At 52.8% G+C, this 23,866-nt stretch overlaps 1 protein-coding gene across 4 annotated transcripts in view; it reads left to right on the top strand.

Moving 5' to 3' along the window:
• Window positions 1-23,866, top strand: part of SYT2 (synaptotagmin 2) — a 105,636-nt gene that overhangs the window by 16,354 nt on the left and 65,416 nt on the right. The window contains exon 1 of one of the 4 annotated variants that reach the window (XM_070602212.1): window positions 7,708-7,849. The exons of 2 other annotated variants lie outside the window; for them this stretch is intronic. In XM_070602212.1, coding sequence (XP_070458313.1) covers window positions 7,819-7,849 — 31 coding nt within the window. In that variant the 5' untranslated portion in view covers window positions 7,708-7,818. Of the gene's footprint in view, window positions 1-7,707; window positions 7,850-23,866 lie in introns of those variants that run through there. One more of the 4 variants, XM_070602211.1, reaches the window with a different exon arrangement.

The following is a 23,866-nucleotide window of genomic DNA, read 5'->3' as shown; positions in this document are numbered from 1 at the left end:
AGGCACAGATTGAAGCTGTCCCTCTGCTTAATACAAAAAGCCATCTCCATGTTGGATAGGCAGTGATGCCTACTCCAAAAAGGCTGGGTAGATAATGATGGGATTCCAGGCATGGTGGAGGCTGTTGAGGAACATATTTTAGGCAGTGCTTCCCTGTGCCATTTATGACACCAGGTGGTTCACTGCCTACCTCACCAGTGGGCAAAACCAGTTCTTGGGAGCAGAGTGAGGGCAGGGAGAGGTGGAGGCAGAATTTTGCTTGGCAGAGAAGACTGTTGTGAGCATGTGTGGATACAATATTCTTGTGGGGTGGGGGAGAGCTGAGGTCTTAAACTTTTAGCACCAGAAGTACCCATTGCTTAGGTCCAATCCTGAAAACCATTACCCAAACAGGGAGGTCGTTGTGGGGTACGAGGCCAGCCTGGGGAGCAAGCTGGCGCCACAGTCTCACTGCAGTGAGCCCAAGTCTTTTCCTTTAAAGAGAATGATTCCACATCTCATCTCCCATTAGGCTGAGGGTGCACAAGATCCATGGAGACTTAATTTTGACCCACTCTTAGGAAGATTGTTCTAATAGAGTAGAAACTTAGTCTGTTTTGCGTGTAAACACAGGGTCTCATTCAGTGCCTGGCACTTGGAAGATGCTCAGTAAATATTGAGTGAATGTTGGAGGAGAGAACTGTCCATAGGCTGAGTGGCCTTCCTCAGGAGCCCCAAGTGCCTTGTTATGGGGCGTATTCCAGCAGAGGCCGGGTGGCGGTTCCACTGCGGTGTTGTTGGAGGGACTCCTGCAGCACTGCTGGCTTGGGCCTGGAGAGTGTTTTCTCTTCAGCTCTGAGAAGCTGTGATTCTGTGACCTCTTCTGAAGGAAGGAGACCTTCAGAATGGGGCCAGAGTTGGCTGGCTGTGGATGTCTTCCTCGGGGACACACAGCCCCCCAACACCTTTTGTGCAGCCACCTCCACCACATCCGCCTGCCGCCAACTGTGCTTGTCCAACTTGATAAAGAGAGCATGTCTATTTCTTGTTTCTTAGAAATCCTTATTGCGAGGCTCCTGCGTCCTAGTCTCAGCTTGGCCTGTGACTTGCTGGCCATCTGTTCAGTGGGGTGATATCCATCTGATGACTGCGTACACTTTTCAGCGGTGGGCGCTCAGCAGGCCCCTAGGTGGGCAGGGGACAGGAGAGATTGTGGGTTGCCTCCACGGGGGAGTGGAGGTAGAGTGGGTGTGGTCCCAGCTCCAGCTGCTCCCATGCTGCGTCCTGGCTCTGGCCCTGATGAGGATGAATAATTTATGGTGACTAATGGATCATTGCTCCTCTATGAAATATTCAGCAGGGACCGTGGCAGGTTTGTGTAATCAGATGTTTCATGCTGCCCTTCTGGTAGGTGTGGGACTCCTGGGTTTCCCTGCTCTCAGAGCCATTGCAGGGAGGGGGGCACTTCCCCAGAGGAAAGTGGATTTTGTGCAAGGGGGCCTGTGGGCAGCCTTCTCAGGGTGTACTGTATAAGGGAGGGGGCAGGGGCACATAGTCTTTTATTCTGGGGACCGGACCTTCCTCCTTTGTGGGGTGTCTACCCTGCCCAACTCTCTGAATGTTGGTGAACTACCAGGAGGGATTGCTAGAGGGTAAACTAAGGTGTAGCATGCAGCCCCTCTTATCCCTGAGAGGGGTTAGTGGGGTGCTGATGGTGGACAGAGGAAGGGGGGAACCCTTCTCTCCCACAATGCCCCCTGCCCCCTGGGTACTTAAAGCAACCCCGCAGAATGGCCTTAATATGCAGATGAGGAAGGATGCTCAGAGGGGTTAAATGATTTGCCTGAGGTCACACAGCTTGTGAGCTGTAGAACTGGGCTCCTCCCACGATCCCTGTCCGCTGAGCTGTGTCTGCAATGACAGACTCTTGGTCTCTTCTCCCTCCCTCACCCACATCTCATCCCATCCTCTCCTTTCCTGCTGCTGACCCTGTGGAAATGACATCATTGGGATCCCAGGATAGAATTACAGCCACAAGCAGCCACATGCTTGAGAAGGCTGGCTGGTCCCGATGTGGATGGGATGACGAAGATATCTGTGTGTGTGTTGCGGACGTGTCTGCTGGTTTGCTCTTGTGTATGTGAAGTGGCATGCTCCACCCACGTGTGGAGGGGTCCGCACTAGTCTTCCCCTTCCCTTCCTTAGGGAGCAGCAACCACGCTGCCCCTGCCCCTTCTGACCAGCTCAGCAGGGAGGAGAGTAAGTGCCCTGAGTATATCAGAGCCAGGAATTCAGGGAGGAGACCCGGTCAGCATTCGCAGTGGGGGCCTGGCTCCACGGGGCTAAAGGGGTCTCTTCCCCTAGGAGCCCCGCCTGCTCTATGAGTGCTGGGTTGGCCCCCTTGGAGCTGCTCCCGTGAGCATTTAACCTTTCACGGAGTTCCAGACCACAACTAGAACCTGCATATCCTGACTCTCTCTTTGATCTTCCCTCCACCACACTGTCCCCATGTCTCCCATCACCACCAGAGGCTGAGGGAGGGGGCCACCTGGGGACACCACATTAGGTATGAACAACCTAACTCAGCCCACGTTCGTCAGTTCTGAAAGACCCCAAGGAGAGAGATGGAGCCAATGCCTTTGACCATCCATTTCCTTGTCTGCCAATCTCCTTCCATCGTCAGGAAGCTCTTCCTGCTCTCTAGCCACATGCCCTCCTGCTGCAACCCAATATATCCTCTCGTTCTTTGGGTCTGCAGTTCTCTCCCTCCAAGGTCTCATGTAACATCGCGGGCGTGGGAGACAGATGAGTAATGCTTGCTTAACAGAGAGGAAAATGCGATTCGGGATTTTGGGTTTAGAGCCAAATCCCTCTGTAGCTATCTCTCATCTCCAACTTGACACATTTCTTTGCTCGATACCTGGGCGCCGTCCAGGAGGCCGAATCAGAACGTCTTGTAGGACTGTCCCCTTCCTTATGCAGACCCTCGACTCTGTCCTCCCACTGGGGTGGGCCAAAGTGTAATAATGACCTTTGTCATCCTTGCTAAGGAATGAGTAAAAACTTCTGACTTTTCACCATGTCCCCTTGTCTCGCCCTTCTGACGCTAGGGGTGGAGGAGAAGGGCTGAGGTTGCTGTGACAGATTGCATTAGCCCATTTTACAGATGGGGAAACTGAGGCCAGAGAGGAAAGTGGCACGCCAGAGTTCACGTTTTGGGTGGGAGTATGAAAGTATATTTGGTGTTCTGCTCTGAAATCCAGCCCCTGCATATGGGGAGAGACAGTGACCTGAAAGCCAGGCTCTTACCCACAAATGGTGTCTTTGTTCTCTCAGCCTCTGCTGCAGGAGGGGCCCTGGCTGACCAGAAGGGCTGCAGCATGGAGCTGGCTCACGCTGCCATCCAGGCACTGTCCCCATTCTTCAGTGCACCCTTGGAGTTGTGACGGCCGAAAAGGTTATTGTTCTTGCTTATTTCAGCTTCAGCTCCGTGTTAGGTGCAAAGGACTTGGCAAGCAGGAAGGCTCAGGGGGGAAGGATAGCTTTTGTGTCTCAGGTTCCAGAGGGGGTCAGTGGTATGGAAGAGGGCCTATTCTTCAACAAGCTAACAAACAAGGCTGCTCCTCACATGCCTTTGGTGTCACCGTCTACAGGGCTCTTTTTCTCTAGTGTCTGGTCAAGGGAGACCCCTCTGCCATCAGTCACTCGGTTATCAAGGTCAGCTGAAGTCCTCCACACACTCAGCCTAGGGTGGAGCGGAAGGCTCCTTTCTGCCCTGGGACGATAGGGATGATAGGGATTCAGACTAACTCCTGCAGAAATGAAGGAGGTGACAAAGACAGCAGTGCACACTGTCACACGGATGGGGACTCAGCGCCAGGTGGCGGGAGGTACTCAGGACAGGCTTTTGGAGTTTGAGGAGGGCATGGAAACCAAGAGCTACATGGGCTGGGGTTCAGGGGACCTCCTAGAGGAGGATGCTTAAGCTGGAAAGACACCTGCCTAGGTCTTTGAGAGGTCCCACTCATTCGTTTATAAAGGTCTTGCTGAGTGCACACCAAGGGACAGGCACTCTGCTGAGTGCAGGATGTAAAGATGCTTACAACCCAGGCCTGCCCTCACGAGCTTGCAGTCCAAGCCCGTCAATGGTGATTTCAGGATAGAAGGGGATGTGAAGATCAATTTATAGCATACAGTGGGGTGAGCGAGGGGGCTGTCAGTTCTGCCCAAGGAATCAGCGAAGACTTCGTAAGGGAGAAGCCTGAGCTGGTGCTGGAAGAAAGAGCGGGCGCTTCCCAGATGGACGAAGGAGGATGGTCATTTCCAGCAGAGGGGATCACAGGAAGGAAGCCCCGGGGTGGGAAGTGCCTTGATGGCTTGGAAGGACTGGAGAGAAAGGCAAAAATACTGGCGGAGGAGCAGCAAGAAAAGAAGCTGGAGGGGGGGTGGGCAGGGCCACGCCAAGCAAGGCTCCGAGTGGCCTGGAGGGGGTGAGAAGAGGCAGAGAGCTAGGGTCAGGGGTCTGTTGGGCCATTGCCCTAAGAGGTGATGGCTGACAGAACTGAGGGAACAGGGCACTTCTCTCCTGCCCCACAGAGGTGGGCGATGGGTTTGGGGATAACTTGTCTTTGGCCACTTGGGGGACCTGGAGTGGGGAGTCCCCTGCCTCAGACCATGCCCCTTCTTTCTTGGGCCAGTGGAGACACGAGGCAGCAGGACCCCTCCTTCAAGGAGGACAGGGAGAAGTTGCAACCTCACTGTTTTTCTTGAGACCCTGTCTGTCTGTCTAAGTTCAGAACAGGAGATGGGGATGACAAGAAGACAAACTGAGGCAGGAAGGGGACAGGGAGGACCCGGGGACCACAGTGCTAACAAGAGTAAGGCCACGTCCCCCTGGGCTGACTGTCTTTGGTGGGTGTGCCTGGCCCTGCCCCAGGGGCTCCCTGGCACCACCCCCGGGAGCACAGAGGATGAACCCTCTGTGCACCTGTGCACCCCCATGCCCTGGACCCTGTGATGCTGGTTCCGGATGATCTCATTCCCTCGCCTCGCTTGCAGGGAACATGTCTTCTAGCCATGTGAGCCTGTGGCCCTAGTTAATAGAGCTGGGGAAATGTGCCTTCATTTTTCCCCTGAGCTGTGACAGGCGATAGGAAATTTGCCCTGAAATATGCTTCAGTGTAGGTTGAAATAAAACACTCGGTGTAGTTTGCCACAGAGCATAAAAAGGGATAAGGCAGGCTTCTCAGCCAGACTCCAGCTTCCAAGGGTGGCATTTCCCCCAAACTATCCTCTCCCACCCGAGCATCCCTTCGTGTGGGTGAGGCGGGGTGATGGGATGAAATGCGTGGCAAAGGAGCTGTGGGCGTCAACGAAGGGCTGACTCCAAAGTCCCACTGGGCAGAGACACCGGGAGACATGAAACCTTGTATTTCCGGAATGATGGTGACTTCAGAAATGTGGAAGAAGGAATGGGTATGTTTAAAGCCCTTGGATGCTGGCCCTGAGTGATTAAACTCCACTGCGGCTCGGCGTTGCTGGTGGAATCCCTGTGGGTGTGAGCAGGGGTGCTAGCAGGGGGCCTAGAATGGGGGGGCACTGGTGAGATCCCATTTCTCTCAGCACCCCCACGTCTATTTCTCATAACCTGTGAAGAGGCTGCGGCAGAGAATGAGAATGCAGCCAGGAGAAGGGGAAGTGGCTCTCTTCTAGTCTGTTTCACTCCTTAGGAGGTAAAGGTACTGCTTTTCCAGCCAGTGACTTCTGCACCCAGCAGGTTTGCCAGGAGGGGCTGAATTCCCAGAGCCTGATTCTGCCAAGGGCTCTGTCTGCCTCGCTGGCACATAGGATGCCCCAGGGAGTCCGCCTCTCCAGGCACAGGCATGGGGTCTGACTTTCCTCCCTTCCCGGCTTCCATTGCCTTCTCTTCATGTTGCTGCCCTCGTTCATCATAGGTTAGGCTGGTGACGTGGCGTGGCCCGGCTCCTGGTCACTCCCCCGACCCCACCAGAGCCCCTGCAACATTAGTGTTCCTAAAAGACCTTCTGAGCATGTCACCAGCCGCACGTCCACCCCTGCTCACTTGCCCTTTCCTGGGGGATGCCAGGGTGTGGGAGGGAGAGGCTGGGGTCAAGGCAGGAGGGGGGGCTGGATTGGAGATGGGCCCACTGGACAGGGAGTTTAGTGAGAACACGATGACCTGGGACGGGAGGTCAGCTCAGCAGCACATCAAGAAACGTGTTAAATTCAGGAGGGGCCAGAGGAAATAATTCACCACCCACTGCACCCTATACATCAGGGACAAGGGTCAAATTGGGGCGGGGACACCCAGAGACAAATTCCTATGGAGAAAGGTTCTGCATGTGCTTTTTAAAAACTTTTCACCAAAATATAACAGAAGCACAGAAAAGTGCACAAATCCTAGGAGCCCAGTGGGTGAATATTCACAGCCTGAGTGCCCTGTGTAACCTGCAGCCAGACCCAGAGACGGGGCCTCAGCAGCACCCCAAGGGAGGAAGGGATCCAGGAGAACAGGAGGGCCTCCAGCCACCACCGCTCCCTGCACCAGGGACTGGTCCTGCCTGGCTTGGAGCTGGAAGAGGACAGTTCAAATGCTCTCGTCTGTGACTGTCTTTCCGCTTAACCTTGTGTCTGTGCCATTCACCGCATTGCTGCCTGGAGTTGTAGTTTATTTCTTCCCATTGTTGTGTCCTATTCCACGTGACAACGTACCTCGGTTCTTTTGTCCCTTCTACTGTTAATGGCGTTTAGGAAGCTTGCAGCCTGGAGCTGTCGTGTGTGGTGCAGTGTGGGCTTCCTTCTCCGTGCCTTGTGATAGACCCTCTCTCTTGCTGGCTGTGGGGCTTGTGTGTGTTGTTTGGCGTTGGAGGCCATGCATTTTCCGAAACGCTCTTGCCGACTTATACTCCCGCCAGCAGTGAGGGCGGGTTCCTGCTGCTCTGTGCTCTTGTCAACACGTGGTGCCTGCTGTCTTTTTACTGTACGTTCTGCTGGGTCTGGATGGTACGTCCTTTTGATGTCAACATGCGATTCCCTGTGACTGAAAGAGTTGACCTCTCTCCATACACTTGTTGGCCATTTGGATATCCTTACTGTGTTGCTGTTTACATCTTCCGCTCATCTTTCTACTGGGCTGTCTGTTTTCTCCTTACTGATTTGTCGGCATCGTGCCTACCTCTCTCGAAGGCCCAGGCTCTGATCCTTCACGTGTGCTTTTCTTCCTAGAGCAGAATAGCTGGGCCCTTTGCAACCAGGATCTGGCTGGTTAATTGACTGTTCCCCATTCCCATCAGGACATGCCCACTGGATGGAGTCTGCTGTTGGTCTAGGGTGCAGGCTGGTCCATGCTGAGCCCCATGTTGGCCCCACGTTGGCCCGTAGCCTTCCCTATCGCTCCTCCCCACCCTCCGAAGCACTGCCCCAGATCCTTTCTATGCCTACTGCCTGCACTCCCTCTTCTTCCCCAGAGTGCTTTCCAGGAGCCCTTTGGGTGTTCAACTCCCAGCCCCCTGCCTCAAGGCTCAGATGAAATCCCACCTCTTCTGTGGCCCTTTTCCAGCTCCTGCTGCTCACCCCAGTGTCTCCCTCCTTGACCCTTGGCCCTTGCTGTCCGTCTGCCTCCTTCAGCAGTTAATTAGGTTCATCTTGTGACCCCTCTTCTCTTGTTGTCTTGCTATTGAACTTCCTGTGTGTCCATGCCCAGTCTCCTCGAGTTGGTGGTGCCTCCGCGTTTCTCCAGCTCCTGTCACACAGTGGGTGCTTGTCTGAGTCAGGAAGGGGAGGGGGCAGTCAGAAGTCAGGTCATACGGCAACCTCATCATGCTCCCTTCACCGTCTGCCCAGCTACCAGGTAAGGTTGCTTGGTGAACTAACATGCTTTTCCTGTGCACCTACTGTGTGCCAGCGGCTGCGTAGGGATGCAGCAATGAGCGGTACCGACCCTCCACCAGTGCAGGCTCACTGGGGAGACATGACGGGGGCCCTGGGAGCCTTGGACGTGGTGTAAAGGCAAATGTGGGCTGGGGCAACCCTGGGTGGAGGGTCTGGGGAGACCAGATTGAGAGGCCTGAGGGTTACCGCCAGGCTGCGGCCCCCACCTCATCCGGAGGCGCCATAATCAGAAGCCTCCACAGCTGGCCAGTCGATAGGGCAGCTGACAAGGCTGCTGTCTCAGATCCGGTCCTCCACCAAGGCTCACAGCTGCTCTGAGAAAGCAGCATGGCTCACCCCTTTTCCCCATCGGGGGGAGGGCGGTGCTGGGAGACGGAATCTTTCCCTCCCCGCCTGCCTGCCCAGCTTGCTTATTGGTGCCATAGCTCTGGGGGGCTTGGGTGGGGGATAGCCCAGTGACGCACATTCCCCACTGCCAGGAACAGGCATCGAAGTAGCTGTCTGAGGCCCTGCGCCCCCTTACCCGGGGACATCACTGCCCCCAGAGCAGCTCTGCCGACCCTGCTGCCCCCACTCCGGAGGGTGGCCTGTCCTGCCCGGCTGAGCCTGGGCCAGTCTAGGCCTTTGCTCTCGGGCTGAAGATCCTGTGCTCTGGTCTGAAGCCTTCCCTCAGCTCTGGAGGCTGAAGGGCTTTCAGTGGGGCCTCTCAGAGATTCCACTTAACGTTTCCTGAGTGCTCCTGTCTGCGGGCCGTGCCTGGAGAGGTTAAGGACCCTGCTCTGGGGATTTCTCCTGTTAAATAAGGCGAGACGCCACTGGCAGGGAGGCGGAGGGCCCTCTGCAGCTGCTGGCCGGCGCTCTTCCCTTCCTGGGCTCCTGTTCCAAGGACTGTTGCCTCTGACTCCCCCTCTCACCCCCTGGGGCCACTGGGCCTGAGGGAGGATCCCGTGGGCGGCCTTGCAATTAGGCCAGTGGGTGGAGTGGGCCTTGGAGGGTGTGGGCGGCAAGAGGGTGGAGGGTGTGTGTGTGTGTGTGTGACTGGAGCTGGGCACCGCCAGGCGTTGAGGTGGGACGTGGCAGTGTCCAAGGACCTGACACCTCACTGAGGCATCAGCGAGACAGCACTGGCTTTGCTAGTGCCACCGGCATTTGATGGGGACTTGGACAGACCCCCGTGTTGGAGGCTTAGTGGTGGCTGGGCTCCTGGCACCAGGTGGCGATGAAACAGCTATTTTTGCTGAGGGCTCTTCTCTTGCTCCTCACCTCACCCGAGAGCTTAGCCCAGCGCTGTTTGCCGGGGCCCACGGGAATCGACGTGCACGCTCTGGAGCGGTGGGATGCTTCCGCCTCTCTGTCTACGTGCCCCTTGGCTTGTTTGTTTTTAGGAATTTGCGTGTTGGACGACACTAAGTGTGTTGGTGGGGGCCAGGGCTTCAACTCCTGGGAACGTTTTTAGATGGAGAAAAGCAGGCAGAGGTGGGGGCGCAGCACAGACTGTGTGGGAACAGGGCCCATTCTGTGGGTAGGTAGGGTTTTGGGTAACTCTCCCTTTCTCCTCTTGGGTGCCTTCTTGCTCCATCACTTACAACAGTGACACATTTCATCACCACCTGGTTCCACACACGAAAGGAAGAGTCGTTCACAAGATTCCATGAGTGGGTCCTGTTTGCTGTATCTCCCCGAGGCAAACACTGGTGTGTTCTGTTTCCTGTTTCGGCAGCAATTACATGGCGGCCCATATTGATTAGAACCTTGCGAATTTCATGTTAGATTTTAGCAAGCTCTATATTTAGCCAAAATGTATGGAGCCCCAACTCTATGCAGGCAGTGTGCTGGGTCTGGGGAGCAGAGTTGGATTGCCGTGGCCCTGCTTTCAGAGGGCCCAGATGCTGGGGAGGCTGACACCCGAAACATGGCTTCAGCACAGTGAGATGACATCCAGGGATGGAAATACTAGTCGTGCTGAGGACTGGCAGACTTCAAGAGGAAGGGACACTTCATTAATGTTCTGAAGGGGGAGTAGAGGCCGCTTGTTGACTAGAGGGCACCCTGGGCAGAGGGAACAGTGTGGATAAGGCAGACCAGCTTCGAGGGCTTGTGGGGACTGGTAGGGTGAGGCCAGATTGTGAAGGGCCTTGAGTGCCGGGCTGAGCAATTTGGGTTTTATCCGCTGACGGCTCTTAGGCAGGGGGGCAAGAGGACCAGATGTGCGTTTTAGAAGGTTCACTCTGCAGAGATGTGATTCCTGGCCTGACGGGGAGCCACGCAGAGGCAGGGGAAGCAGTTAGGACGTGACTGTGGAATCTGGGTGAGAAATGAGGGCCTGGGCCTCCGGGAGATGCAGTCTGCACGTGAGAGCTAATTAGGAAGAATAATGCGCCAAACCCAGTAACCAATTATCAGTGGAAGGGAGAGGAGGAGGAGGCCCAGGATGGTCCCTAAGCCTCTAAACCCTGCAACAGTGAATGATGATGGTGCTGTGAGCTGAGAAGGGAGACGGAGGAGGAAGGTGGGGTTTCACATGTGGGATAAGAATGGATTTAATCTGGGACGTAGTGAGTTTGGGGTGCCTCTGGGATGTCTGTGTGGAAGTTGACAATGAACAGCTGCACTGTGGGTCAGCGCTCAGGAGAGGCCTGGGCCCCGGGAGGAGGCGCGGGGTCTCCAGCATCAGGCGAGTGGGGCAGGGAGGGAAGACAGAGAAAGGACAAGACACCAGCAGGACAGGCTCAGCACTGGAGGATGGACGGAGGGACAGCCAGGGGAGCAGGAAGGGAGCTGAGCTCGAGGGGGGTGAGCAGCAGTAGCAGCGCAGGAGATGGCGGTGCCCTCAAGCGAGGGGAGGGCGTGGAGGGGGCACAGCCGCTGGCAGAGGCCAGTGACGTCACTCAGGGCAGGAGCCAGGGCCAGATGGTGTCGGTTCTCGTGCTGACGGGTCAGCGGTGGGAGGAAGTGGAGGCTGAGCAGCGACAGGTCTGTGTCGGGGAGAAGAGATGTGTGGTAGCTGGAGGGCGTGTGTGTTTTAATTTATAAATGGGGTAAACTTGAGCTTATCTGTGGACGGTAGAGAGTTGGAGAGTTGACAAGCAGGGGGAGGTGGGGAGGTAGGGAGGTGGGGTGAGGACGCAGGGAGCCTGGCCTCCTCAGGAGTAAGGACAGTCCCTAGAGGATGAACAGTGATTCCAGAGAGGGAAAGGACAATGAAGGGAGCCATTAGGAGGAGACAGGGGATGGGGTGAGCATCAGAAGGAAAAGGAAGAGAAGAGAGAAGAGGTAGAGATACACTGAGACAAACGGTCTCCGAATCACAGACTCTAAGTCTGGGCTCACATGGGTCACAGAAGCAGTCTTTCAGGTTGCCATATTTAAAAAGTGTTTTAGAAAATTAAAATAGAAAAATAGAACAAACATCCGTTATCACAGAATGAACATCTTTTAATGTTTTGTCAGTCTTTTTTTCTGTATACTTAAAAACAACACCAATAATATACGTACACACTCTCCTTTATAAAAATATACGTATGGATGAAAAACATCACAGACACAGCTAAGGTCCCCTTTGGAGCATCACCTCCAACCTGACTCCCTGTTCACATCTTCAAAGGCGCCGTGATGACTGCGCACACTTCATAAACCAGGTAGCACTGGGTTTGGGTCTGAATCTCTGCTCCACATGGTGTCATTGACCGAGGCCTGGAGGGCCCACTTAGGATGGCTCATCCACATGCCTAGCAACGCCAGCTGTGCAGTCAAGGCTGTGGGCTGGGGACCTCTGTTCCTCTCCGTGTGGACCCCTCCATGAGCTGCTTCAGCTTCTTCGTGGCATGGTGGCTGGGTTCCAAGAATAAGGATCCTAAGAGAACAAGGTGGAGATGCATCACGTTTTTATCACCCAGCCTTAGTCACGTAGCATCAATGTATTGGTCAAAAGAGTCACAAAATCCACCCAATTCAAGGGGAGGGGACACAGACCTGCTCTCTCAATGTCAAAGTCACACATTGGGCGGGAGATAGGAATCTGCTGTGTGTGTGTTTAAAACTTGTACCTAAATAGAATTTTATCCTTCATATTCTTCTCTCTGCTTCCTCACTCAGCATTGTGTTGCGAAATTTAGAACCGAACTGACTTTTCTATTCGTGTGGTGGCCTGTGTCGAGGTCCAGGCAGTGAGGAAGAGCTGTCAGCGATGTCGTGAGTTTGGTTTCAGCATAGCCTTCTATTATTGAGGCCAACTGCTAGCCTGGTGGAAAGCTTCTGTTTTGATGAAAGATATTAGATCCAAAAAGCTGAGCCTGGCTGGCTGACGTGAAATGCAAGATTCACACCGCTTGTTTAAGCGTCGTCTCGGGAAGAAAAGGCAGAGGTTGTAATTGGTCAACATGAATCGAGTGAGAGTCTGTGTGCCAGGAGTGGTGAGGTCGGCAGAGAAGTATAAGGCAGGGTTCTTGCCCTTGAGAAACCAAGAATCCGTCACAGGAGACAAACACACACCCATGGGAAGGGAGTGGAGCTCAGAGAGGCTGGGTCAGCGTGGCTGAGAGTTGAGAGCCTGTCTGGGGAAGGCTGTTCTGCCCGTGGGCTCCTCAAGATGGTTCTTATCTGGCTCCTGTTCCCGTCACCCCGAAGGGCACCTGGCTCAGTAGACATGTGTCGAATGCAGGAAACGGGACTTGAGCCGACTCTGAATTCAGTGGAGGGAGGCGGGAGGGTGGGCCTTCCATGGCAGGGGTCACGGCCTAGACACCCAGCTTGGAGTGACCGTGGGTCCCTGGCTGGCTGCAGGGTTGGAAGAGGCAGTGGCCTTTGAGAGACTGGCCCGGGAGTGAGGCTGGCTGGGATGGAACCTGGTTCCGCCACTTACTGGTGGGATGACCAGGGGCAAGTTGTCAGTTTCCCTGTCTGTAAGACAGGCCGACTGATTCCAGCTCACGCTGGCCGTGAGGACTCGGCGGGAGGGTGCAAGCACTCAGCACAGTGTGGGTACCTGACACAGGGTGGGAGCAGAGCAGACATGCATGAGGTTTACCAAGCAAGCAAGGGCCAGGTGACAGGTGGCTTGAACCTCAGCTGGAGAGCTTTGATGTGGTCCTGGTGGTGTTGTCTCAGGTAGTTGCCTGGCTTGCTGGACTGGGCAGAGGAAGTGGGGGAAGCTGAGGGAGACCAGCCAAGAGGCTGGGAGAGAAATCCATTTGGGTATCAGCCAGCGGATGCATTCCATCCTAAGAGACTGGCACTTCTTCCTGCTTGGTGCGCCGGCCTCCAGGGACAGCAACTGCGAGGGAACATGTGCACACACGGGTTAGAAGGGCAGAGAGCAGCCTGTGCCTGGCCTCCTCGGCTCTCAGCCGGGGCTGCGGCCCCTCAGAAATGCTTTCTTGAGCCCCAGCTCAGCCACATCCCTGGTCAGATGCTCTCATAGCTCTCTGTGCTTTGCATTCATAGTCTTGGCGTAATTTCATGTTTTCGATTATTTAGTGTCTGCCCCACTCATCATGTCCCCAGGGTCTGTCAGTGTCTGCTAGGTGCTCAGAAAATACTTGTGCACCAAACGCACGGTACTACAGATGTGTTCTAACTCACATGCCCGACATGCACAGATACCTTTCCTTAACACACGTCGCTCAGCAGGTGCTCATGGAGCTGCTCCCAGGTACAAGTGTTGTCCTGGGGACACAGTGACAAACAGGGCAGTCGCCTCCTCTCACAGCTCGGGTTCTTGTGGGAGGCAGGGACAGACAGTAAACAAGGTAAACACAGGAGCATGACAACGAACAAGGGGAGTGAGCTGGGAGCCAAGGTCAGTGTGGTGGGCAGGGCCAGCCCACACGGGCCTGAGTGGTCAGAAGTAGGGGTTGGGATTTCACACTAAGTGCCCTGGGAACTCTTGGAGAGTTTGAAGCCGAGGAGAGAGAATCTGGTTGACTGTTTAAAAAGAATCGTCTGGTTGATAATGGCCTGTCCTCCCCTCGTTATGCAAAAAGGAGGAGTCCGGGAACATGCTTGGTCACCATCCACACACACAGCGTTCAAGCTCGTCTTCCTCTGTTGACAGACAGATACAGATGACAGTGTATGACGTGGCTTTCGCATCCTTCCTCAGGGATGTTCACGTGGTCACATATGCCGTGCTGACACTGGGCCTGTGCATAATCGAGTACGTCTGTGCTCCCACGTCACTCACACAGGATCCTCACCCACTAACCCACCTGCTCTGGCCTCCACACGGCACAAATACCACGTCCACGAAAGTGCACGCACAGCTCAGTCCTCCCTGGAGCCAGCCAGCTCTTGCCCCCGTCACCCGAGCGATCTCATCCTGGCTGCTAACGGCAAGTGAGATCAGAACTCTGTGAGGAATTGTTCTCTCCGTTGAGTGTGAATGTGCTCCATAAATCTCCCCGCCTCGAATAAATCTCATACAGATGTAGAAAATGCATTAAATCTGAAAAACCAGAGGTGGCTGGAGAGGTGGCAGGAACAGAGTGGTAAATCTTCTGCTAGGGAGGGCCAGCGGCTGGGGCTTTCCACGGTGCAGGAGTGGGGAGGGGGCTGGGAGCGTGGGCACCTGCTTCCTGGAGGTCAACCCAAGGTGAGGACGCTGTCCTTCCCTGGGCGATGGTCCTTTCAGCGGGAGCCGTCTGGACCTCCCCCGGAGATGTGGGTGAGCGCAGGTCTTCACGACATGGAACCATGCAGATTTCTGATCCGTTTTGGGAGGAAAAGCACTAATTGAGTCAAAACTCACTCCAAACTGTTTTTGGAGTATGTAGACAAAACATCGACATAGTTTTGGTTTGTTTGGGTCTAATTTAGACACAGATTGCTGATTCTCTCCTGGAATGTAACGGAGGGTCCCAGTCCGTGTCTTGATAATATTGTTTGGACCATTCTCACGTCCGTCTTGACTCACGTGTTCCAATCCTCACATGTGCCACGCAGCCCTGTGAGAGCAGCCTGCCATTTGTTCTGGAAGACTTCTTGTTTCCATTTAACAGGACCTGTGGCTCTGACGTTTCCTCCTTCCCGGTTGACTTACTAAAATGTCCAGCAAATCAGGCCCACCCTCTGTGCTCGGAGGACTGTCGTTTCTCTCTCTCTTTTGTTTCTCATCTTGAAGGTTTTCCCTCTGCCCACCGCATCCCAGGCCCAGAGGTCCAGGTGGAGAGTGGAAAATGCCTTCGTTCAGCTTACGTCCCAGAGAACATCTGGCGATTACGAGACCCGGGTACCCGAGCTGCTCGCCTCGCTCTTGGGTTGGGTGACCGGGCTCTGTATTTTTAAGACCTGTTTCTTTGCTTTTCTGCAGTTTCTCTATGACATGTCTAGATGTGAATTTCTTTTTATTTTTTCTGCTTGGGCTTTGTTGGTGTTCTTGAATCTGTGGATTGATATCTTTTATCAGCTCTGGATATCTTTTTTAGCCTTTCTCTCTCAAACATTGCCTTTGCCCCTTTCTCTCTGTTTTTTCTTACTGTAATTCCAATTAAATATATGTTTTCTTCTCACTGTATCCTCTAAGTCTTTTGCCCTTTCTTTTGCATTTGCCCAGTTTTTGCCACTGTGTGCTGGATCATTTCTTCAGATCTTCCAGTTCATTAATCTCCTCTTCAACTGTGTTAAACCCACGGTTAAATCTGCCCATCAAATTTATTTCCAGTTGTTGCATTTATCAGTTATGAGCTTTATATTTCACTCTTTCAAAAAGATTATATGGCACTTTCTCTCGTTCCCTGTGAAATTTTCAAGGTTGTTTTTTATCCACCTGAATATCGAAAATGTAGTTGTTTTATAATCAGCATCAGCTAATCCCAGCGTCTGGAGTGCCAGGGTCTCTCTGTCATCTGTTGTTCCTGCCTCACTCATGGCCTCTTTTGTCCTGTGCACTCAACTTTCTTCAGTTGTGTGCTGAGCACTGTGTTTGACAGATGGGCCGCTATCTTCGCCCGGAGAAGACTTTGTTTACTTCTGCAGGGTGTCTGGGGCACCTTAACTCAAGTTCAAGGCTTACGTTTTCCATAACCAGAGTGAAGAGTCACACCAGAAGTCCAGCCGACCTCTTTCTTTTTTCTGAAATGCATATAAAGGATGGGACCCTTTGGGGTCTGGTTTAAAACAATAGGTAGTTTATCCAAGTCCCCACTTCGGTGGCCCTGGACCTTGACTTTGATTTCCCCGACCCTCGGAGGCTGCTGAAGGGGCCGAGGGCCGCAGCTCAATTTTTCAGCAGTCTCTCTCTGGTGGACAGATGCCCTCAGGGCGGAAGTGGCTGTGCTTCTGGACTTACATCTCTGGGTTTTTGTTGTCTTCTAGATGTTGGCCAGGGTTTCCTCATTAGCCTGATAGGTCTTTAATGCTTTTGAGATGGTTTTTGTACTTTCTAAAGCTTTTGCTAGTTGTCTTCACTGGGAGGGTTGGTCTTAATTACCTCATTTCCTTTTACTAAAAGTGGCGCTCTCTGTTCTGACCTGTGCATGCTTGGCTGCCTGCAGCCCCGATGCCATGACCAGCCTCCTGGAGCTGTGAGCTCGTCCCAGTCAGACAGTGGCACTAACACTTTTCTCAGGCTCCAACTCTGAGGCCACAGGTCATAGGTCCTGCTCTGGTCCTCAGCCTCTCCCAAAATCTGTTTCAGTTTTTTTCTAAGGGTCGGAGAGGATGGCCGTGACTTTGTGTCTGAAAGGATGGTCTCCTCTTGCTCGCCCCCACACTCACACTGGCCGAGGACTAGGGCAGCTCCGTGAAGCTGTGGGAGACGAGTGAATGATGTCTACAGGTCTTGCTGGTCTGACTGCTCCTTTGGACAAGCAATACCCCGTGGAAACGATGGGTCGCCTAGCACAACTGATCGTCTAGATGAGCACCGACTGTGTCAACAGACACAGGCTCAGCCGTCCTGCAGATTGTGGGGAGGCCTGGTACGGCCTACATTTAGGATCCAGAAATGAGAGGAAGAGGCTTTGTTTAAACTCAGCCTCCCCACCCACAGGCCATTGAATAACATCGTTCCTTGGGTCCCCATGGCTGCGTACGGCTTGTTCAGAGCCTGTGGTGATCAAACAGACGAGAGAACTGAACGAAAGATGGATTTTCATACGGAGCAGGGACCCAGGGCTGTCAGGGCACCTGCCTGTCACTCTGCTTCCTTTGCAGCTGCTGCAGACGTTAGGTGTGAGAGGGTTACGTCACCATCACGTCCCACCTGTGCCGTTCAGAACCAGACTGGCCGTTATAAACGGCTGTGCCCACGTTCTGCTCACAAGCTCCCAGGGAGTGCAGTAATTAATCCTGGCGGGAACTTCATTAATCTTGATTTAGTGCCCAATGTAGTCGCACCCCTCCCCCCTTCCTCTTCATTTTCCTGTGCCTTAAATAACACAGGGACGAATATCAATTCCCAGTGATGGCCGGCTGGGGAATGGGGGATTCTGCGGCTCTTCAGCTGCTTGGAGCTGGAGGTGCCTCCTCCCAGTTTTCAGCCAGGAGCTCCCTGGCTGCCAAAGGAAATTTGGCAATGCAGGGGTTAAAGAGCTAAGTGTCCAACATTCCCTGTCGTCTCTCGGTCTAGGCCCCTGAGCTTCAGGAGTGACAGTAGATCCGCAGTTCCTTCTCCATCTGCTCCCAGAGCTCCTGTGAGGTGGGGTCACTCCTGGGAACTTACCAGCTGCAGGGGGGCTAAATTCTGACATTCTGGCATCACCCTAGACACTGAAGACCCCTCACTCGTAACCCCTGGCTTGTAGCATTCGTGGGCTCTCCGGGTCTCTCTCCCCTTCTTGCTCATGCGTGCTGCCGCATATGTCAGCCAGTCTGCGTGCACCGGCCAGCGCTTGAGGCGGGCTGTGTGCCATCGTTCAGTGGGTCTGAACCTGCAAGCTTTTACTCACCAGACCTTCTCCTTCCACATCACAGGACAAGCTGTCCCCTCTGCTCACGTCCTGGTCTGAAAGGCCGGGGCTCCCAGGTGAGGGGACTTCAGTGATGGGGGCATGTTCATGTCTTTCTACTCAACCGTGGTCTTAAAATCTGTTAAAGATAAGAATTAAACAGGGGCCGGCCCCATGGCTGAGTGGTTAAGTTTTCGCGCTCCACTGCAGCAGCCCAGGATTTCGCTGGTGCGGATCCTGGGCGCGGACATGGCACCGATCATCAGGCCACGTTGAGGCAGTGTCCCACATGCCACAACTAGAAGGACCTGCAACTAAGATATACAACTATGTACCAGGGGGGATTTGGGGAGATAAAGCATAAAAAGAAAAAAAAGATTGGCAACAATTGTTAGCTCAGGTGCCAATCTTTGAAAAAAACCAAAAAACAAAACAAAAAAAACAAAACTTAGAACCTTACAAATAAGTTCCAATAACAGATTCCTCCCCCACAAAAAAAAAAAAGAATTAAACATTAACGAGTATTTCTGAGTGGTGTTTTAATCTGTAGTTTAATGTAAAACTTTAAGAGCTACAGTTACGTGACATTCAGTATCTATTTTTGCATTGGGAGCTGATATTTTCATGGCTTGTGTGGAATTACTGCACTCTGAATTCGTTAACAGAACTCAAGACTTTCAGAAGCATCACCAGCTTCCAAAGTTCCTGAGGCCTTGGCAAAAATGAGATACAGACCGCTGACCGCCGCGTACCTTCCCGCCCTCAGCGAAGGCTCCTCACGTCCCTTCCCCCCGACTTAACAAGCCTCTTTTTGGCTTCTGCTTCAAGCAGTACATGTGGCTTCAGATGAAGGACCGGGAGCTGCCCAGGGGCCTTGGCTGGTGCCTCGACTCCCCTGTCTTTGAGGAGACGCCTTTACGGGGGCGGTGGGACCAGGAGTCAGACAGACCCAAGCCCAGATCCCGGCTCCACCCTCGGCAGCCGTGAGCTCTTGCACACGTACTTAACCTCTTTTCCTCTGGAAAATGGGGAGAGTGACGCCTGCTTCAGAGATGCTCCTAGGGGTAACAGAATAACGCACCTGAGACACCTCGTCCTGGCGTGGAGTGAGCACGCCGTGAGGGCGCACTGCCCTCGCGACCTCTTCCCCAAAGAAAGGGCTTATCTCTAAGTCTTTGTCCCAGAGTCTTTAAACCTTGTAAAACGTGTGGTAATTCTGCCAACAACCTTCACTAGCAGCCTTTGCTCACGAGAGACTGAACACAGAGTGACGTTCCGGGCCGGGCTCTATTTCTGCACTGATTTGGGTAAAGTGCTGTCAACTTCACACAGCACTTTCCCGTCTGTTATTCCGTGTCTTTCCCACGTCACACCTGAGAGTCGTAGGTCACGTTGAAAAGCAGCAGATGCATTTACACGTGTCTGTGAGTACAAGCGGGCGGTTGTTGGAGCCTGCGCTGTATTCACGCCCTGGGAGCACTGCGGATCTCCTGCCTGTGTTCCGTTGGCACCGAGAGGCCCGCCTCCGTCCGCTTGTTTGCTGTTGAGCTGTCCCGGCTTCGGCAGTGGGAGGCCGAAGGGCAGCCGGAAACTACCCGAGAAGCCTGCTGTGGCTCAGTTAGCTACTCTCCTGCGGCTTAGTTAGGACGGCCAACATAAAGGACCAGTCCCTCTTTCTGGCAACACCCACTTATACAACACACACCACACAGACACACACACACACACATACAACACACAGATACACACACAACACAGAGACACACAAACATAACACACAGAGACAACATACACATGCAACACACACAGACACACACACAACACCCACCCATACAACACACAGACACACACACATATAACACAGAGACAATATACACATACAAGACACACAGACGCACACACATACAACACAGAGACACACACAACACAGAAACACACACATTAACACACACAACACACAGAGACATACAACACACAACACAGACGCATACAACACACATGATATATACAACACACAACAACATACATACAGAGACACACAACACACGCACATACATACAACACACACAGACACACACACATACACTGTGCTTGTTCTCACCGGTTTGCCCTCAGGTCCGCTCCCCGCCTCCTCCGCTCGGCTGTGACTGCGGACAACACCTTTCCAAAGCTCCAGCTGCCAGCTGGCGTCTGGGTGGGCTCAGCACAGGTGGGCACTGGCAGACACGGGGGGCAATCCTTTCTCTGTTTGCCTCAGGGGGCCTCTCTGGGCAGTACCCGTGTCTCCGCTGGGGCTCGAGTTCCCAGCAGATGGCCCCAACCCTGGGCCCTGAAACGGCCGCCTCCCCCTGCTCCCCTCCAGCTCTGGGCGTGCCAGTGGTTTTCTGCCGTTGTTCTGCTTCGGGTTCAGTCTTTTCTCCTGTTTGGCTTCTCGGTTCTCCCTTCACCAGTTCCATCAGTCCCTGTATTACATTCCCTACGTCAGACAGACCTGGAGTGTATTTTGTCTTCCCAACTAGACCCTAACACACACGCGCGCACGCACACTCGCCCTGGTAAAACGAGCTGAGACTCAAGTGCTTTGGGCTCAGTTGTGGCAGGAGGGGCTTCCTGGAAGACAGGGAATTCAGCACCTGGGGCGCTCAGTGCTCCCACAGTCTCGACAGACCAGTCAGTCATTGCTTTTGGCTGCGTCTGGGACTGCTCTGAACTGCGGGCACATAGCGGGGAGAGTGTTTCTCTTCCTGCCCTCCCCAGGCAGCCCAGCATCTGCCCTTCCCTCGCTGCTGTGTGAGTCGTAAACGAGACCCAGAATCCTCGGGGTCCTGAGCCGTCTCTGCAGGCGCCAGTCTGTCCTAACTTCCTGGATGGGAAATTTCTCTGGGCGAAGACAGTTTACCGTTCCGACAAGGAGACTGGATCGAGATTCTGCGGAAACAGCCAGACAAGCTGTCAGATCACTGGGGAAATTTATGTTAAATTAGTTGTTTGGCATCATGAGGACCGGGGACCAGGTAATCTCTGAGAGCTGCTGACAAAAGGAACTTATTTTAGTTAGCTCTTGAAAGAAATAAATTTGTGTCCCATTTCTCTGCTTCTTAAATTAGAAATGGGGAACACAAAAGTCTATCGAATAAACACAACAAATAATAAACATATAAATTTGGCCTGATGGAAAGACAAAGAACAGGGATGGGGTGATGAGAGAGAGGCAGATGGGGACAGAAAACCGCGCCCAGAGGCGGCCGGAGGCCCTAGTGTGCAGAGTGGGGAGGGAGAGAGGCCCTTTTATGTATCATAGCTGAAGACTTCACAGTGGTTTTATTTTCCAGCTCCAGGCATAGACTCTTTGTGAAGGCCCTTTACGTGGATCCCCAAAGAAACTTTTCTCTGGTAGCTTCAGTCCAGTGGAAACACAAGTCTTTCTTATTTTATTTTATTTTTTTTAATTTTCACTTTTTTTTAAATTGAGGTCATATTGATTTATAACACTGTGTAATTTCAGGAGTACATTATTATATTTCAGTTTCTGTATAGACTGCGTCGTGCTCACCACCCATAGTCTAGTCTTTATCCGTCACCGTATATATGTGCCTCTTTACCCCTTTTGCCCCCCCAACCCCCTTCCCCTCTGATAACCACTAATCTGTTCTCTTTATCCATGTGTTTGTTGATCTTCCACATATGAGTAAAATCATACAGTGTTTGTCTTTCTCCATCTGACTTACTTTGCTTAGTATAATACCCTCAAAGTCCATCCACGTTGTCTCAAATGGCACGATTTTGTCTTTTTTATGTCTGAGTAGTATTCCACTGTGTATGTATACACCGCATCTTCTTTATCCAATCATCAGTCAATGGGCACTTGGATTGCTTCTGTGTCTTGCATATTGTGAATAGTGCTTCAGTGAACATAGGGGTGCATATATCTTTTTGAATTAGTGTTTTCATGTTCTTTGGATAAATACCCAGTAGTGGGATAACTGGGTCATAGGGTAGTTCTATTTTTAATTTTTGAGGAATCTCCATACTGTTTTCCATGGTGGCTGCACCAGTTTACATTCCCTCCGGCAGTGTATGAGGGTTCCCTTCTCTCCACATCCTCTCCAAGATTTGTTATTTCTTGTCTTGTTAATTATAGCCATTCTGACAGTGTGAGGTGATATCTCATTGTAGTTTTTATTTTCATTTCCCTAATAATTAGTGATGTTGAACATCTTTTCATGTGCCTGTTGGCCATCTGTATATCTTCTTTGGAAAAATGTCTGTTCATGTCCTCTGCCCATTTTTTGATCAGGTTGTTTGTTTTGTTGTTGTTGAATTGTATGAGTTCTTTATATATTTTGGAGATTAACCACTTGTCAGATATATGATTTGCAAATAATTTCTTCTAGTTGGTGAGTTCTTTTTTTTTTGAGGAAGATCAGCCTTGAGCTAACTGCTGCCAATCCTCCGCTTTTTTTTGCTGAGGAAGACTGGCCCTGAGCTAACATCCATGCCCATCTTCCTCTACTTTATATGTGGGATGCCTGCCACAGCATGGCTTTTTGCCCAGCGATGCTATGTCCGCACCCGGGATCCAAACCGGCGAACCCTGGGCCGCTGAGGAGCAGAACGTGCAAACTTAACGACTGCGCCACCAGGCTGGCCCCGTCTTTTTGTTTTGAAACACGTCTCTTTTTTTCTTTTTTGGTGAGGAAGATTGACCCTGAGCTAACATCTGTTGCCAATCTTCCTCTTTTTACTTGAGGAAGATTGTTGCTGAGCTAACATCTATTGCCAGTTGTCTTCTATGTGGGACGCCACCAGAACACGGCTTGACAAGTGGTATGTAAGTCTGTGCCCAGGATCTGAACCTGTAAACCCTGGGCCGCCAAAACAGAGTGTGCCAACTTAGCCACTATGCCACCAGGTCAGCCCTTGAACACAAGTCTTGACCTGTTTGTCTGCCTTTCCCCTGATGGGGGCCTGGAGGTCAGGACTTTGTCATGCGTCCCAGCCCAGGGCTGAGGACACAGCAGGCGCCTGCAGTTTTTGGTTGAACATCTCAGGAAGGGCATCAGAGAGCTGAAAAGCAGTGTGAGGGGTTCGTCAGCTCAGCCTCTCCAGACCAGGCGTCCCCCGCTCCACGCCCCATGTGAGCTCTGGTGCCAGAGTCTCCTTCTCTCTTCTCTTTCTTTGCAATTTCCCCGTTCCCCTTACCACATTCATCCTAGGGAAAAACTTCATCCTCTTGGAATGCAGCAAAGTTTCTTAGGACAGGAGACTGGGGAAGGATGAGAACAGGAGACACAAATGACCTTTAAGTTACTTTAAATTGAAATTAAAATTTTAGGTTTAAACAGGCACTTTATACAATGGCATACTATATTCAGCAATAAAAATTGGAACTGCTCTTACCTGCAACAACACGGATGAGTCTCAGAATAATTATGCTGAGAGAAGAAGCCAGCCCAGAGACAGTGTCCTGTGTGGTCCATTTAGACGAACTTTTCAAACAGGTGGCCCTAACCCATGGTGAGAAAAACAGCTCAGGGGTCACCCGGGGCCGGGCTGATGGGGGCTTGAGTGCAGGGAGGCACAGGGAACTTTTGGGTGATGGGGATATGCTGCATCTTCATTAGGGCGGTGGTGAAATGGGTACACACTTAACAAAACTCATCGAACTATGCCTTAACACTGCTGTGTTTTATTGTGTGTGTGTAATTACACCTCAGTGCAGTCGACTGGAAAACACGACACGGGGGGCGGTGAGGGAAGTCAGGGCTGTCGCTGTTGTGGGCACTCAGGAGCCCATGCTGGAGGAGCCTGCGCCGCTGTCTTCCGGGCTGGGGCTGAACCAGGACCAGGGGCTGGAGGTTAGACTTCAGAAGGACCTCCCGGACTTACGTTAGAAAGAGGGGCCTGGCATCTCCCTCCTCCTCCTCCCACGTGGAGAGGTCTCCCTGGGCCCCATCCCGCTCCACGGTCCTGCCCTCTGTTGGGGCGGCCCAGGTTCAGGAGGGTGAGCCTGCCTCCTCCTGCACACACGAAGAGGAGACAGTCACTTGAAGGAGTGATGAGAGCGCAGGGCAGGGAGCTGACCCCCAGAT

Source organism: Equus przewalskii, chromosome 31, assembly GCF_037783145.1.
Source record: "Equus przewalskii isolate Varuska chromosome 31, EquPr2, whole genome shotgun sequence".
Taxonomy (NCBI): Eukaryota; Metazoa; Chordata; class Mammalia; order Perissodactyla; family Equidae; genus Equus; species Equus przewalskii.
This window is presented reverse-complemented; position numbering and strand designations above follow the sequence as displayed.